This window comes from Penicillium alfredii (genome assembly GCF_028826965.1).
Source record: "Penicillium alfredii strain IBT 34128 chromosome Unknown utg000010l_segment0_segment0, whole genome shotgun sequence".
NCBI lineage: Eukaryota > Fungi > Ascomycota > Eurotiomycetes > Eurotiales > Aspergillaceae > Penicillium > Penicillium alfredii.
Genome location: NW_026622707.1, coordinates 366630 through 380168, shown reverse-complemented (window position 1 = coordinate 380168; position 13539 = coordinate 366630). Strand labels below are relative to the sequence as shown.

The following is a 13539-nucleotide window of genomic DNA, read 5'->3' as shown; positions in this document are numbered from 1 at the left end:
TCGGTGCAAGTCATCTGGATGAGATAAGTTTATGAACCTCAGATCTTGAGTTGCCGATATTGGTGATCCATATAGGGGGCCAGTGGGGATATCCTATCCATGCCGAGTCGGTATCTCGACATTCCTACCTGCCAGTCTAAACTATCCATTGTTTTCTCGAGTGATAGAGTCAACTTTTTTTTCTTCCCAACATCGTTTGGCTTCACTTGATGTTCCAGTGCGCAGGTGGATGTCGACCAGGCATTGTTCAGCTTGCTGTGTGAGTCGCTTTGTAATCCACTTGGGAGTTCCGAGGTTATGACCGGAGATGCTGGGTTCGCGAGCAGCCAAATTGGACAGATATGAGGGTCAGTATGGGAGATTTAAATTAAATATTGCTAATATCCAAAGGCCGATAGCCCAAAACCCCTTAGCTTTAGTGAGAACACCCTACTCGGAAATAGATTTCTATAATTAGATACTTGAACTATAAGCCTGCTGTAGTATAGATTGATATTTTGAGAGCATTGCGCTACGCCGTAGCTTAGTTAGCTGGGCCCGTGTGTCTACTGCTGGGTCATGAGTCGCAATAATATAAGACATTATGTCTAAGGAACGCCTATACGAAGTTAATAGATCCCTATACTAATCTTATATAGATCTAGTTGAGCTGTTTGTTATTACTAGAAATTGTTGAATGAACCATGATTGATACAACAGCTTATTCAATGAATAAACGAAATATTTTCTCTCTGAACGAAGATTGAAGTAAAATTACAGTCAGCATTAAACAAAGCTGGGCGAGTTAAAAAGGCTTAAGATGTAGTATTGTAAACATAGACATGACCTCAGTAAGAAAGTATCCATGGATATCATTGATCTCTCGTAAAACATTCATCGTAAATTGATAGCCAACATGCTCTTGAAGGGCATCAACACGTAAAACCGCAGTCGCAATCCATCGCCCCAGAATCATAAGCACCACAATTCCCACAATTCTTCTTATCTCCAGTATGGAAAGAGGCCCCAGCATACTTGAAGTACACATGGTCATCGTCATCTTTGGGTGGAGTAGCAATTAACTCATAAGGAAGTGGGCCCTGGATATTGACACTCTTTTCGGCAAAGGTCTGAGACTGGTAGGCGATAATCTTGGCATCATTGTCGTCGTCGCCTGCGTCGTAGAGAGCGATCTCCATGGCATAGAAAGAGCTAGGGTTGAGGTCCTCATTATCCTCATTCCTCTGATAGACACGGAGGTGAAACGTGCACCATCCCTTGCGGTAGTCATCCGCAAAGTGCATGTTCGGATTGCCGCCGTTGCCATCATAAGCTTTTTGAATGGGCGTCACTTGCAGATCCTTGGAGTCCAAATCATCCGGGACGCTCTCCGGGGGGCTCTCGCAGTGATAGATGCAAGAGCCGCTCTTGGTTTCTGTGTCTCCGTCCCACTTGGCCTTCGGAAACGAACACTGATGGTCTTTGCTGTCTTCCGTCCAATGCTGGTTTCCGTGAAAAAAGTGGATTGTATCATCGTCCACGGTGACATTTAGGGGTCCGAGTGATGTATGCGCACTGAGTGTCCCCATCACGGGCTGCTTAGGCGCAAACATCATCTGCTTGTTCGTGCCATCCTTAATCATGATTCCCAGCTGGTGTTTGTCAAGCTGATTGTTATTGCCGTGTTTTGTCCCGTCGCCGAGTGGCCTCCAGTGCGTAACGTGTACGGCACAGTTGCCCGGTGTGAAACCATCCGAATTTTTATCCCCAGAGACGTCGTCCAGCGATTGGGGATCTTCACAAGGAATACTATCCCACTTCGTGGTGAGACCAGCATCACCTCTCATTCGCCCTAGCATAATGCACATAGTCAAATTGAAAAAGCCTAGCAGGGGTAAGTTAGTCTCCCTTTTCTTCTCTTGACCTGTTCAACGAAGATCTAATTTCAATTCTTACCAGGCACTCGAACTCCCCCCTGCCATGGAAATTGCGTCAAAGCCAATGTGCCATTTTCCAAGATTGTCACTGATTCCAGAGATTGTGGAAACTATAAAAAAAATCAGTCTATGTCGATGGGAAAATCTTGTCGAAGAGTACCCACATATCCATTTTTATTATCATTAACCACAAAGCCAGCCCAAGTCGCAAGAACAATATCCCTTAACAAGAGTTAGACCGCAATCCCCAGGAATCTGTATATCTCAACGGAACTTACTTGATTGACAAGCCGTACTTCTTGAGCACATCATCTGTTCCACCTATCAAGGGTTGAAGCGGGTAGCACTTCTTCGGTTTGCCATCGCTGCCTTTTTGAGAAGTGCACGAATCTTGAGTTAAATCAACATAACTGAGCAGGAAGAAAGAATTGCCCCTACACAGACTCTTGTTAGCTTGAGTGACACTTTTGAGTCTCGAGCCTCAGGTCTACAGGAATACTTACTGTCCATCACACCAGATGGTCTTGTCCTTCGTGTCGTCATTCATATATTGAAGCCCGGATGCTTCATCAGCTGTGCTCACAGGATCTTTGCATTTATAAAATTTTCGGTCCACTCGACTGTTCTTGTGGGTTAGTTTCTCCTCCATGATTCTCGAGGGAGAGGGTGATTTTTTCTTACAAGACAAAAGGAGTCTGTGACTTCCCATCCTTATAGGGGCCCTTCCATAAGAAGGGGAGCACCGATCCAGCGAGCTGAGTGGCCAATTTTGTTTGGGCAGCATTGGCGAGTCCTTTGAACGCATCGCTTTCAATTTTGTATGTATTCTGCTGCCAAGCTGCATCCAGTTCTCCAGTCACGATCATGTTAGTCAACACATCTCGGTATTCCTTGTTGCCATGGGTGATGTTGCTTAAAAAGTGGTCGAGTCCTAGTTTGGTCACGTTGAGATAGTTGCTTAGTTGCGAATCGAGGGCCAAGGCTGCATCGGCTTGTGTGGCTCTGTCAATATGAATCATTCAGCTGATTTGATCCCTGCAGTGTAAAAGGGTAATACCCACGCGGGAAGTGCATTCTCTATAAAGTTGTGGGCGCCTACTGCAGCGCCAATCAAGCCGCTTTCAGCGAAGGTTGTACCCAGTTTGGCTGGAATTAACCTGTTAGAAAGGAAGAGAAAGAGAATGCTTGATTGAGTGGAGTAAACACTCACAAGTTACAGACTGCCCAGGAAGGGGTTCCTCTCCCTTCGGTATAGGAACGTCGTTCCCATTTTGTCGTGCCCCAGACACCACGACTTGGTTTGCTGCATCTTGCGGTGCCATCTTTGCTGTTTTTGCTTTCGCTGCTGCCTTTGCAGCCGCGGTTCCTGCTACCGTAGCGGCTCCCTCGCCTACCAAACCGACTACAAGGATCTTAGCACGTTGAGCACAATGGCTGAGAGATTTGAGGGGCTGGTAGGAAAAGGTTCAACACACGTGCACTAAAACCAACGGGCACCAGGGCCAGGGTCAGCATGAGAAAGATATCCAGGTTGTCTTTGGTCATTTTGAATGAGTCGATGCTGGTGGTATCGGTAATGAGTCCCTGCATGTCAAGAAGGTCTCTGGCCTGTTGCAGACCATACCATACAGCTGTGATAAACTATATTGAATTTGTCAGTCGAGTTGTCGGAATGAATGAGACTCAAAACCAAGATTATATCGGTGGGCGAGTCTCACGCTGTTCAGAATTGCAAGGCTATTCCAGGCCAGCATTGGACCACCCACTCCAATATCGCTGCATTTGATCAGTTCGCAGCCCGGTGATCCTGGTTCATTCATGACCGCGCAGTTGCCAGTTTGTGATAATTGATTCGTTAAGTACGTGGTAAAAGTTCGTGGGGGGCTGAATTGACTCTGGTCAATGTGATCCCAGTCATATTGATAGTCGGTCCAAAATTCTGACATTGATCAATTCCATTGTTCGAATGCCAAATGAAAAGAAAATAAATAGATAAACAAATGGAGAGAGGGGGAGAACCACTTACCCCTGACTTGAGCATCGACATATCTTTGAGACATGTTTTTCGGAGCTTGATTGGACACATCGTCTCGGTTGCAAGAGATATTGAGCCAATTCCCGGTCCTATTCTTGGTTTTAATTCTTGCCTTTTCTTCCTGAGTAGGTGTTTTGACCCCAGGGGCTGAATTGTGGTCCTTCGCGCTAGTGGTTGGATGAGGTTGTTTCACGCTGGTGGTTTGACGGAGTTGCTTCACCCCAGTGGTTTGGTGGGCCCTGTTCTGGTTTGCCTTGGCCGAAGCGAAAGCTTGCCTTATGGGATCAAGCCCTCTTGGAGATGGGGCGCCCAGACTGGCAGAGATAAACAGCCATGTGAGCCATACAGAGGTAATCATGATGGGGAAGTGCTGCAAGCTCGAATGATCTTCAAAGTCAAATTGTTCGGGCGATGAGCATCGTTCTTTATACCCACCCCCGCCAGGGTATATTAGACTTTGAATAAACTCTCAACCCGACTAATAAAAGTGGCTTTGGCCATAGACCAGTCCGAGTGACGCACTTTCTCCCGGGGTTGGGCATATAATACCCCTGAACCGGAAGACTACTTTGATCCTATTGGAGATCAAATCTGGAGAGAATCCAGAAGGATTGAACCCGCACTAGCTCCACGTAACGCGAGAGGCAGATAGCCAATTGCGGTGCGTCACAGCGTGTCCAGTGTCCACTATGTCACTCTGTTGTGTTTTGACTGCAGCTTGTCGGATTCTCGGGTGCCCCGGGTACTACCTCAAGTTCCCCACGGGGCAAATGGATTCCAATTTTTGAAGGGCATCAAAGGTTAGATTGGCTCTAGACCCCGGGTCAAAGAGATCAGTGCTCTAATGAGAGATATTCTTAGAACGCAGATGGATCAGGCTTTTATACATCAACCGTGAGCCTTGCTTCGGGGTTGATATATATAACGGCCAATTCAATAATAGCACTTCGGCAGAGAAGACCTTCGAGTATGTGGGGCGATTATCAGGGCTCGTCTGACATCGATCTGGGGAATCGAGACTATCTCACTCCGGGTAACCGCCAGGGGGCCGCCCCATTCCACGCCACGAATACAGTCGTTTGGGGGCTTATTGGGCGCTTACGCCTTCATAAATAATCTGCCAGGAAGTCCTCGGGGAGGGAGAAAGGTTTCCTAGGCAATCATTGCCATAACTGGGAACAGAACGGTGCTAAACCTAAGATAGTCAACCGAGTCTCCGGTTTCTTGATATTCTTGGTATTTCCCTACTCGGGAGGACAACAAAAGGATAAAAGGATAGCATGGAGTTGTTTTTATGTCCTACCAAATACCAAGTGAGGCAAGTCAATCCTTTCTTGCAAGCTATCCATGTTCTATTTTCCTTATCATGAATCATAGTAGAAGAGCCTTCGAGCCGGAACACTGGAATCCTGCGATCCTGCGATCCTGTGACCCTGTGACTCTGCAATCCTGTGACCCTGTGACTCTGCAGTCCTGGAGACCGCTAGTTAGGATCATGTGGTTGATACGTGTAGCTGCATGTAAGATCCGGGGTCTGGGGTTGGGATGAAACCGCGCAACGCAATCCCTGCATTCCAAGGTAGTTCGGGTCACAAATAGATTCCGGCTTAACATCTGTTTCATAAACTAGCCTATGATCGCTGTTAGTTTCTCCTAAATCCAAGCACTTGCATAGAATCAGGGAACAATCTCCACCTGCTGGTCCCCTGGCCAGACTTGAGGTTTCATCAATGGATCTGAATCCCAAACTGAGCAAATAAGCAAATGATTGGCCGCTGGCTGGTTTAATACATCGCTTATAGATCTACTATGTTAGAAAGGGAATTGATACTACTATCAGTTCAAATATGAAAATAATCGAGCCATTCAGAGGGATACACTCTATCCCATAGGAAAGCGCTGCAGACTAGTGGACAGGAGGTAGAGTCCTGCGCTTCACTGCGAGGGCCTTGCGACATCTAGGTTATAATATGACTGTAACACGAGTATATATGTGCTTCCCCGCTTGGGTTTTGAACTAGATTAAAAGTGAAAAACGGTATCCGCCCCTGTACCGTTGAATCTTTTCTCCCGTAAAATGCAAGAAAAGGTCCTTCTGGCTTGGGGCTTCACCCCTTGAAGTAAAGAATATTTAAGTGGGTGGACTGCTGCCTGAAGGCTAACTGAATAGGGCAGCGAGCCACCCACGGCCGAACTGTTCGCGCTAGGTGACCAACATCGAAATCCTAGCCTTTCCATTATGTACAACATCGAAGTGGTAGACCCGTCAGCATTCGACTTCAATTTGATTGAGCTATAATACATGTTAAGAATCCGGGTCCTAACAATTAGCTCGCATGGCTTAGTTGGTAAAGCGCATGACTAGTAATCATGAGACCCTCGGTTCGAATCCGAGTGCGAGCACTTCTTTTTGATTTTTTCAATATTCTCTTTAACCAACCTCGAAACCCACTATTATTGATTCTTTCTGTAAAACATAAAAAAAACCCCTCGTTGTTGCAACCATAACCTTAGTCGATGAAATTCGCTTGGGCTATATTTAATTATATTTTTTCTCGCTCTTTTTAATCGTGTGATACATGATATTATTATGTATATACAGTAGTATATACCTATATAATGTAGTGGGTTTGGTGCCTTTAGTTTCATATATATCTTATAGTAAAGGATGCTATTATTAATTTACTCCTACTATAAATATTAATTTATCTACACCCCTAATTAAATAGGAAGTATTTCGAAGCTAAGCTGAGATATATTATCACATGCTCATGATACATTTGGTAGTTTTTAGCTAAGTACAATACATCATCATTCATCCTCCCAGTTTACAATCTGGTAGCATGTGTGCCGACAATGCTAGTGTAGGAGTAGTACTAATACCACTCCCAGATCGTGGAGCAGACGCTGGCCAAATAAGGAGCCTTCGTGTAGCGCTCGGACACCGTGATAGGCAATGATCTAGGATACCACCTCGTATAGGGCCAAGACAAGTCCGACGCTTAAGGTCTGTTTGCCCCCCTTCTACGACTTTCCGAGGAACTAGGCAGCGTACACGTATTAACGGCCGTATAGTACATAGCTGTTCTTGGGAACGAAGAAATACGGGAGGCGGTGCTATATAGCGATAGACGGATCACCCCTAAATATACGATCCAGGCGGATGTTACTTCTAGTATCGAGAGGCTTTTACGAAGCACTTCGCGGATAGCAGGTAGAAAGCAAGAAAGATATCGGTATCGTCAAGGCGGACGCCCTTTAGCTACCAGTTATAGGTATTTTTATTCTCCTTGTTAGGAACGAGGTTATCGAGGTTAAGTTCGTAAACAGTGAGTAGCTTCTAACTTTTTAGGGCAGTAAGATCAAAATGGCCCGCACAGTGCTTATTATACCCGACGCCGGGTTCGTCGCTGGGTGCCTATTCTTCGGGGTTATCAGCTCCCCATATGACCTTAAGGCGTTTGGCGTGGTGATATTATACGCGCCAGGCCGAGATTTTGGCGGTAAAACCAGCCAGGGAACAGCAAATGGTCGCCATTTTGGACGGGGAACAAGACGGTATTATGGATAACACGTATGAGCACTACACGGACGCCGAATCGGGCGCGCTTTGAGCTCTCACTTCGGATCATACACTGAGCCCCCACATCAGACCGCACTGCATCATCCCCCTGGAGGACACGATAGGTAGCGAGGGTGCAGGAAAAGGAACCCTCGTGCGCCATGGTCGATATTCTGATTTCCGGCGTTAGGTTTGACGCCTACGAGGACATGCTGTCTTAGACCGCGGCAGATGTCATGCGTCTGGAACCTAGAATTTGAAGGGCTTGGCCACTAGATAAAAACCAACCCTGGTTAGTGGTGGACAGCTAGTTACACACTATGTCATCATGGATCCTCCCAGATTATATATATCTACACAAAACACAAACAACCTCATGATTCTATATATATTTATTTCGAAACATAACTATTTAAATTATCTAACAAGCATTTAGTTACCTCGTAGAGTTATATAAACCTAGCCTTCCCTTAAAATTACCTACTAAGGAGAGAAACAAATCCACTATCCTATCTACCGTTAGGCCGAGGTATGAATATGATGAAAAGAGTTCAAAGGTAAGGTCTGTCTGATGTTTCAAACTATGTCCCGCTGTTCCATCAAGTAGCTCGCATGGCTTAGTTGGTAAAGCGCATGACTAGTAATCATGAGATCCTCGGTTCGAATCCGAGTGCGAGCATTTCTTTTTAGTTTTTTTTTTAACTATCTTTATTTAGTTAAAAACTTTCAATATTTTCCTCCGTTATATTTTGTGGCTCAATATCCATGATAAGGCACTCTCCACCAATCAGCTCGCATGGCTTAGTTGGTAAAGCGCATGACTAGTAATCATGAGATCCTCGGTTCGAATCCGAGTGCGAGCACTTCTTTTTTTCTTTTTTTTTTTTCCTACGCAAGTATATAAATACGAATAAATAATTATCTTGTTCAGTTTAACATGCTCTGCAGACTATTTCCCAAACCGGATATAACGGGCACTTATATCCAAACTCCTATCTGGAAACATAAATTTTTCCCCCGGTATCCACAGAAACGGGGATTTACACTGTTTCGTTTGACAGACAACCAGAATCATTCCATAGAATGCCAATGCCTCCCGAAGAATCTGCTTTTCCTCCAAGTCAAATGTGTAGTCGTCCATGGTAGACGGGATTTGCTGGACCCCGGTGTCCCATAGAATCATCCACTGCGTGGGAATTGCCTTGCGTGTCTGCATGACTTGGTCAAAGAAGGAATCCATTCGGAGTGGTTTCGAGGCTGCCAGCGACTGCGAATATAGATACTGCACAGACTCGTCGTCCCGTAGCATCTGCTGAATATAGGGCCCTTTCAGACTGCAACCACCGCGGAAGTACCACACCCTAAAGACGGCGAGATCAAGAACAGGCGGTTGTTGAACTAGCATGCGGCGCCAGCTGGCGTTCTTGTACATGAACGAGGCAATTGTGTCGGGTTGAGCCAGGGGCAATTTTTCGAAGTCGGATTTCTCCAGCAGAGTACCACCTCCTTCTATATGGCAATTGTCCTCATTCGCCTGGGATTCCGTGTGGGTTGGTGGGAACCAGTGTGGGAAGCGGGCGGATAACAGAGGATTCCAGGTTTTGTGCCTTTTCTGCCAGTCAGGCTGCAGAAATAGGTGCTTTTGAAGAGACGGCGAGGTAGAAACCAGATTATGCCAAGAGTGGCACACGCGTTGGGCGGAGGTCAAGAGGGATGTTAAATCGAGGCCGAGAAGAATGTTTTCGAGGACCTCCGCTGTCGCAAGGGCTGTATCCTGAGCACTCTCCATGCTGGCAAAATGAATTCAATCTGTAGGAGGTCCCATCTGCTGAAAAGAAAGTAGAAAAAGTAAGTTTTAAGTAAATGACTTGCGAGTCAAGTTAACCCCATCACCGAGCACCCCCACACTGAGTCAGTCGCCTCAGACCCAGTTTTATTCTACTAGTAAATTAGAAGACCATCTGGCGATCTCGTATTGTGATTATGATCCACTATGATGTGTCTATTCCATCGAATGTTGCAATAACTTAAACCCATACTAACGATTGCAAAAAAATGTATGTTATACTACTAGAATACTTCTCGTATCGCGAGACACATGAAATATACAACCAAAAAGCCAACGCCTACATCCCGCCATCCTTGTTTCTTTTTTTCCTCCATCAACCACCGTTTACATGCCCTCACACCGACACTCGACGTAGGCGGAGCACAAGTCCACCACTCCCTCACCCAGGGAAGCCCATGTGTGTTCGGCATCCAGGATGGCATCCGGATGCGGTCCTTCGGTAATGGTGCAGACAGTAGTCTGCTGGAACGCCGTGAGCATAGCGTTCGACGCAAAGACTAGGCCGTTCTGTGCAATTGAGGTTTCGCCCCAGAGTTTTTGAACAGCGTGCTTCTGGCCGTCAAGGGGCACAGCGACGTTGGCATTGGCGCCAGATTCGTCGTTGACCAGTTGAATAGTGGCAGTCGTAGCCCAAGTGGGAGAACCAGGAGGGCCACTAGAACCACCAGGAGGGCCGGGAGGGCCGGGAGGAGAAAGGGGACCAGCGGGAGTGGCGAGGCCCGAGGAGAAGAGGGTAAAGGCAAGCGCAGCGATGTTGGTGAACTGCATTTTGAAAAGAAGATAAATGACGTATTTTTGGAACTTGTGGTCTTTTGTGTGGACTGGTCCTTAAACGATTGAGGCAGAGATATCTGATGAGAGGATCTTTTCTTGTTCCAGAGTGAAGTAGACACAGGGGTGCATGGTGTTAATATATAGATTCCGAGTGTTACTGATTGCAAATGAATACATTCTACCCAAGCAGGCTGTTTAGTTAGAAGAATAGTGGTTTTCCGTCTTCGTCGAGTTCTGCCAAGGGTTCATGATCTAGATTGTTGTTCTTTTGCCGCATCCGGAAGTCCTTATATCCGAATAAGAAAAACCAAAACAATACGCATCGATATCATCATATCATATTTGATTTTAAATAAACCTCTCTTGTTCAAGGACATTCATCGTTAAGACAAAATAACAGATACTATATAGGTTGCTGACAACCTTGTTAGAAACTTTTCTTGACGGGTGTCACTTTTTGTATGGGAGATTGAGATAGGTTCAATTCTAGAAAAAGGTTCGACGATCGGCAGACATTAGTAAAGCAAAATGCGCCTCTGAATAGTCAAACGAATCTTGCTATAGACAAATCGTGGCTCCGGATACGGAATTCTCCGTTGTAGAAGCCTAATCAAGGGGGTCTCTATTAATGGTACTCATTCCCTAGTCACCAAATAAACGAGTGTCAAGCATATTTGCCATGGAAAAGTGCATGGCGACATGTGGCTGGCAAGGGATGTTATGCAGACGAATCAGGTAATTGATATTGACTGGAATCTAGGCACTAGGGCATGATCGCCGATCTTTTGCAGTTCCCAGTGGATCTTTCTAATGCCAAGTTTCTTGACATTCTTGTACTTTTTATCCGAGAAGATGCTGATCTATTTTTGTTTCGCCCAATTCTGACTAGATGCGGAAGACGTATACTAAACCGATGGCTACATCTACGGAGGTACACATGCTTGTAGGTTATGATTACTTCGGTGTCATATCGTGGCTGTGTTTTCTCTCCTTGATGCAAAGCAAAACTGCTTCGAACCCATCTGGAAAAATGAAGGTAAGATCAGCCTCGTAGTGTAGACAGTTCTGGCAATCTTGAATGCCCAGAATCAAAAGAAGACCGCTGGTTGGCCGCTTGGTCGTGTCCCTGACTCGCGACAAGAAACCAAAATCAAATAATGCAACATCAGAATCGAATGAGTAGGTTTATATTACATCAATTCTTCCCTTGATATATCACATGGCATGGGTATACGTGGTCCCCGGGGGCCGTTATTTTAACTACCTAATGTAGTTAGGTTAGGGGCCAACACAACACCAATAATACCAACACCAACGCCTATTATGATTAAATGAGACATGGGGCTATAACGGGGCGCGGGTAGAGTTCCATAGCTACATTACAAAATGTGTAATTCTCATATCTTTGGCAATTTTTGGGCTAGTAACTACCATCAGCCGCCTAACTTGTAGATTTGTATACGTAACTCTCGAGGTAGTTTGTTATATCCTAATGGCGGCTATTATGGACTTTTCTAAATATAGCGTCGCGGCCAGTGTGGCTTAAAGGCGGGTCTTGTAGTGCCCCCGGGTCCAGGTCCCTTAGGTAGTCTTGTTCGTACATAGTGAACGCTAGCTGTGCCATGCAGTTACCCGACCCCTTGAATACTATTTGTCTCCTGCTAGAAAAAGGTGTGGATCATTAAGTCACACATGACTGTGGACTTTTTATTTAATTCTGATTTTCAAAATTAACATGGGAAAGGTTGTGATGGTATCAAGACCCCCCAAGTTCTGGACCCACCAAGGCAAAACTGTATTTATATAACTTGACCAAAAAGGGCAAAAGGGGGCAAAAATCAGACTTGAAGGATTCCATAGCAATGCACAAGAGAAGACGAATATAATAGCATCGAGGTTCTTTTAGCCTCCCCCATTGCACCCTGCAGCGGTGTCTACCAGCCTACCATGAGGCTTCCATCCGTGCTGGTCTTGGTCCAGTGCCTAATACCGCTGCTCGTATGGGCAGACCCCGATCTTGTCAAACTTGGCAGGCTCTTCTTGAGCATCCCATCCGGCGAAAAGGGAAGCTGTATGAACCGCGATGTGCAAGGGGTATATACAGACGCCAAGACCCACCTCACCGACGCAATCAAGGCCCTGAGTGTCTTGATTAGAGGGAGAGTCGACGACGACGACTATGGGCGAAATATGATGAATCTTGCGTCAGCCTATTTCGGCATCAGTTACAACTCGAATGATAAGTGCACATTGAAAATCACGGAGAAGAAGAGTTCCTTGAAAATCTTGAAACAAGCTCTCGGTAAAATCACACATTCCCCTTTATATCTCTCTGGGTGGGAACAACGGCACTGACTTCTCCTCTTTCTTTCTTCGCGGTCACCAGATAATTACAAAAAAGCTGGAAGACTTTTAGTCGGGGGCACGAGCGAGATGAGCAAGAAATGGAAACTGGAGTGCACGGATGACGACCTGGAATGGGCGACCACCCTCGGCGATCTGGGGAACAAGACACACCCGCAAGACTCTCTTATCGACGCACTCAAAAAGGCCGGAAAGAAAGATTACAGTAAAAAAAAGGGGCTCTATATCGCCAAGAATCTTTCGCCAAAGACATCGGACGGAGTATACGAATACCAGAACGCGGTGTATGCGACCGGCGGGGACCAAGCAGGCCCTAACGTGGAATACTGTGCCAGCACGGGTCGCAGCCCCAACGGCCAAGGGAAAAAGGTGGCAACCGCCTATCGACCGTCAAAACTTCTGGTTCTATGCGAGAAGTTCTTTACGTGGCGTACCATTGCCAAAGCAGAAGAGTTGGCTGAGTAGGAACCGGATGATAAACCAGACCTAGACAATTGCCGAACTAAGGGCTCTATACTACTGCACGAGGTCATGCATATGATATCTGAGAAAAGTAAGTTTGGTTTTATCCTTGGAACACAATCGCAATATTTACTGATACCACAGCTCGTAGTCACCGACCTGTCGATGGACGTGGACGGTAAGAGACAAAAGATATACGGCCCCGAGCTGTGTATGAGGTTGGCCCGACACGACGGTAGGAAGTACGCAGAATTGTCGCTTGAAAATGCGGACAACTACCGGCTCTTCGCATTGGGAGCTACCCTAGCGGAGGTCAACTGGTGGCCGAATGGGTACCAGGTCAATGTCGAGGGGCAGAAAGAATCATATTAAAAAGCTGTATTTGAATGAACGTGACGAATGAGAAATGCCGTACGGGAATGATTCGAACTATATAATTAGTCTTAGGGTCTCGATTGCCCTAGCTCTCTCCAGGCAATAAGAAATGACAGTAGAAAGACCCATCGGAAACCACTACTAGAAAAGACGGTATCATATTCTATTATCTTCAAGTTCAAGCCGATGCCTCGTGCTTGTT

General features: G+C 46.0%; 6 protein-coding genes across 6 annotated transcripts; 3 read left to right on the top strand and 3 right to left on the bottom strand.

Annotated features, from left to right (window-relative positions):
* Positions 1 to 911: 911 nt before the first annotated feature.
* NUU61_007685 (uncharacterized protein) lies at positions 912 to 1838 on the bottom strand (the record flags this gene model as incomplete). The annotated part of the gene is made up of 1 exon (XM_056658210.1): positions 912 to 1838. The coding sequence occupies one exon, from the start codon at positions 1836 to 1838 to the stop codon at positions 912 to 914; it is 927 nt and encodes a 308-aa protein (XP_056508503.1).
* Positions 1839 to 7318: 5480 nt separating this feature from the next.
* NUU61_007684 (uncharacterized protein) lies at positions 7319 to 7565 on the top strand (the record flags this gene model as incomplete). The annotated part of the gene is given in 2 exon segments (XM_056658209.1): positions 7319 to 7420; positions 7440 to 7565. The coding sequence occupies 2 exon segments, from the start codon at positions 7319 to 7321 to the stop codon at positions 7563 to 7565; spliced, it is 228 nt and encodes a 75-aa protein (XP_056508502.1).
* An 897-nt stretch (positions 7566 to 8462) lies between these two features.
* On the bottom strand, positions 8463 to 9302 carry NUU61_007683 (uncharacterized protein; the record flags this gene model as incomplete). The annotated part of the gene is made up of 1 exon (XM_056658208.1): positions 8463 to 9302. The coding sequence occupies one exon, from the start codon at positions 9300 to 9302 to the stop codon at positions 8463 to 8465; it is 840 nt and encodes a 279-aa protein (XP_056508501.1).
* A 384-nt stretch (positions 9303 to 9686) lies between these two features.
* NUU61_007682 (uncharacterized protein) lies at positions 9687 to 10130 on the bottom strand (the record flags this gene model as incomplete). The annotated part of the gene is made up of 1 exon (XM_056658207.1): positions 9687 to 10130. One exon carries the CDS (start codon positions 10128 to 10130, stop codon positions 9687 to 9689), a length of 444 nt encoding a protein of 147 aa, XP_056508500.1.
* Positions 10131 to 12083: 1953 nt separating this feature from the next.
* NUU61_007681 (uncharacterized protein) lies at positions 12084 to 12965 on the top strand (the record flags this gene model as incomplete). Its single annotated transcript, XM_056658206.1, has 2 exons — positions 12084 to 12438; positions 12553 to 12965. 2 exons carry the CDS (start codon positions 12084 to 12086, stop codon positions 12963 to 12965), a joined length of 768 nt encoding a protein of 255 aa, XP_056508499.1.
* A 66-nt stretch (positions 12966 to 13031) lies between these two features.
* NUU61_007680 (uncharacterized protein) lies at positions 13032 to 13334 on the top strand (the record flags this gene model as incomplete). The annotated part of the gene is made up of 2 exons (XM_056658205.1): positions 13032 to 13053; positions 13114 to 13334. The coding sequence occupies 2 exons, from the start codon at positions 13032 to 13034 to the stop codon at positions 13332 to 13334; spliced, it is 243 nt and encodes an 80-aa protein (XP_056508498.1).
* Positions 13335 to 13539: the final 205 nt, after the last annotated feature.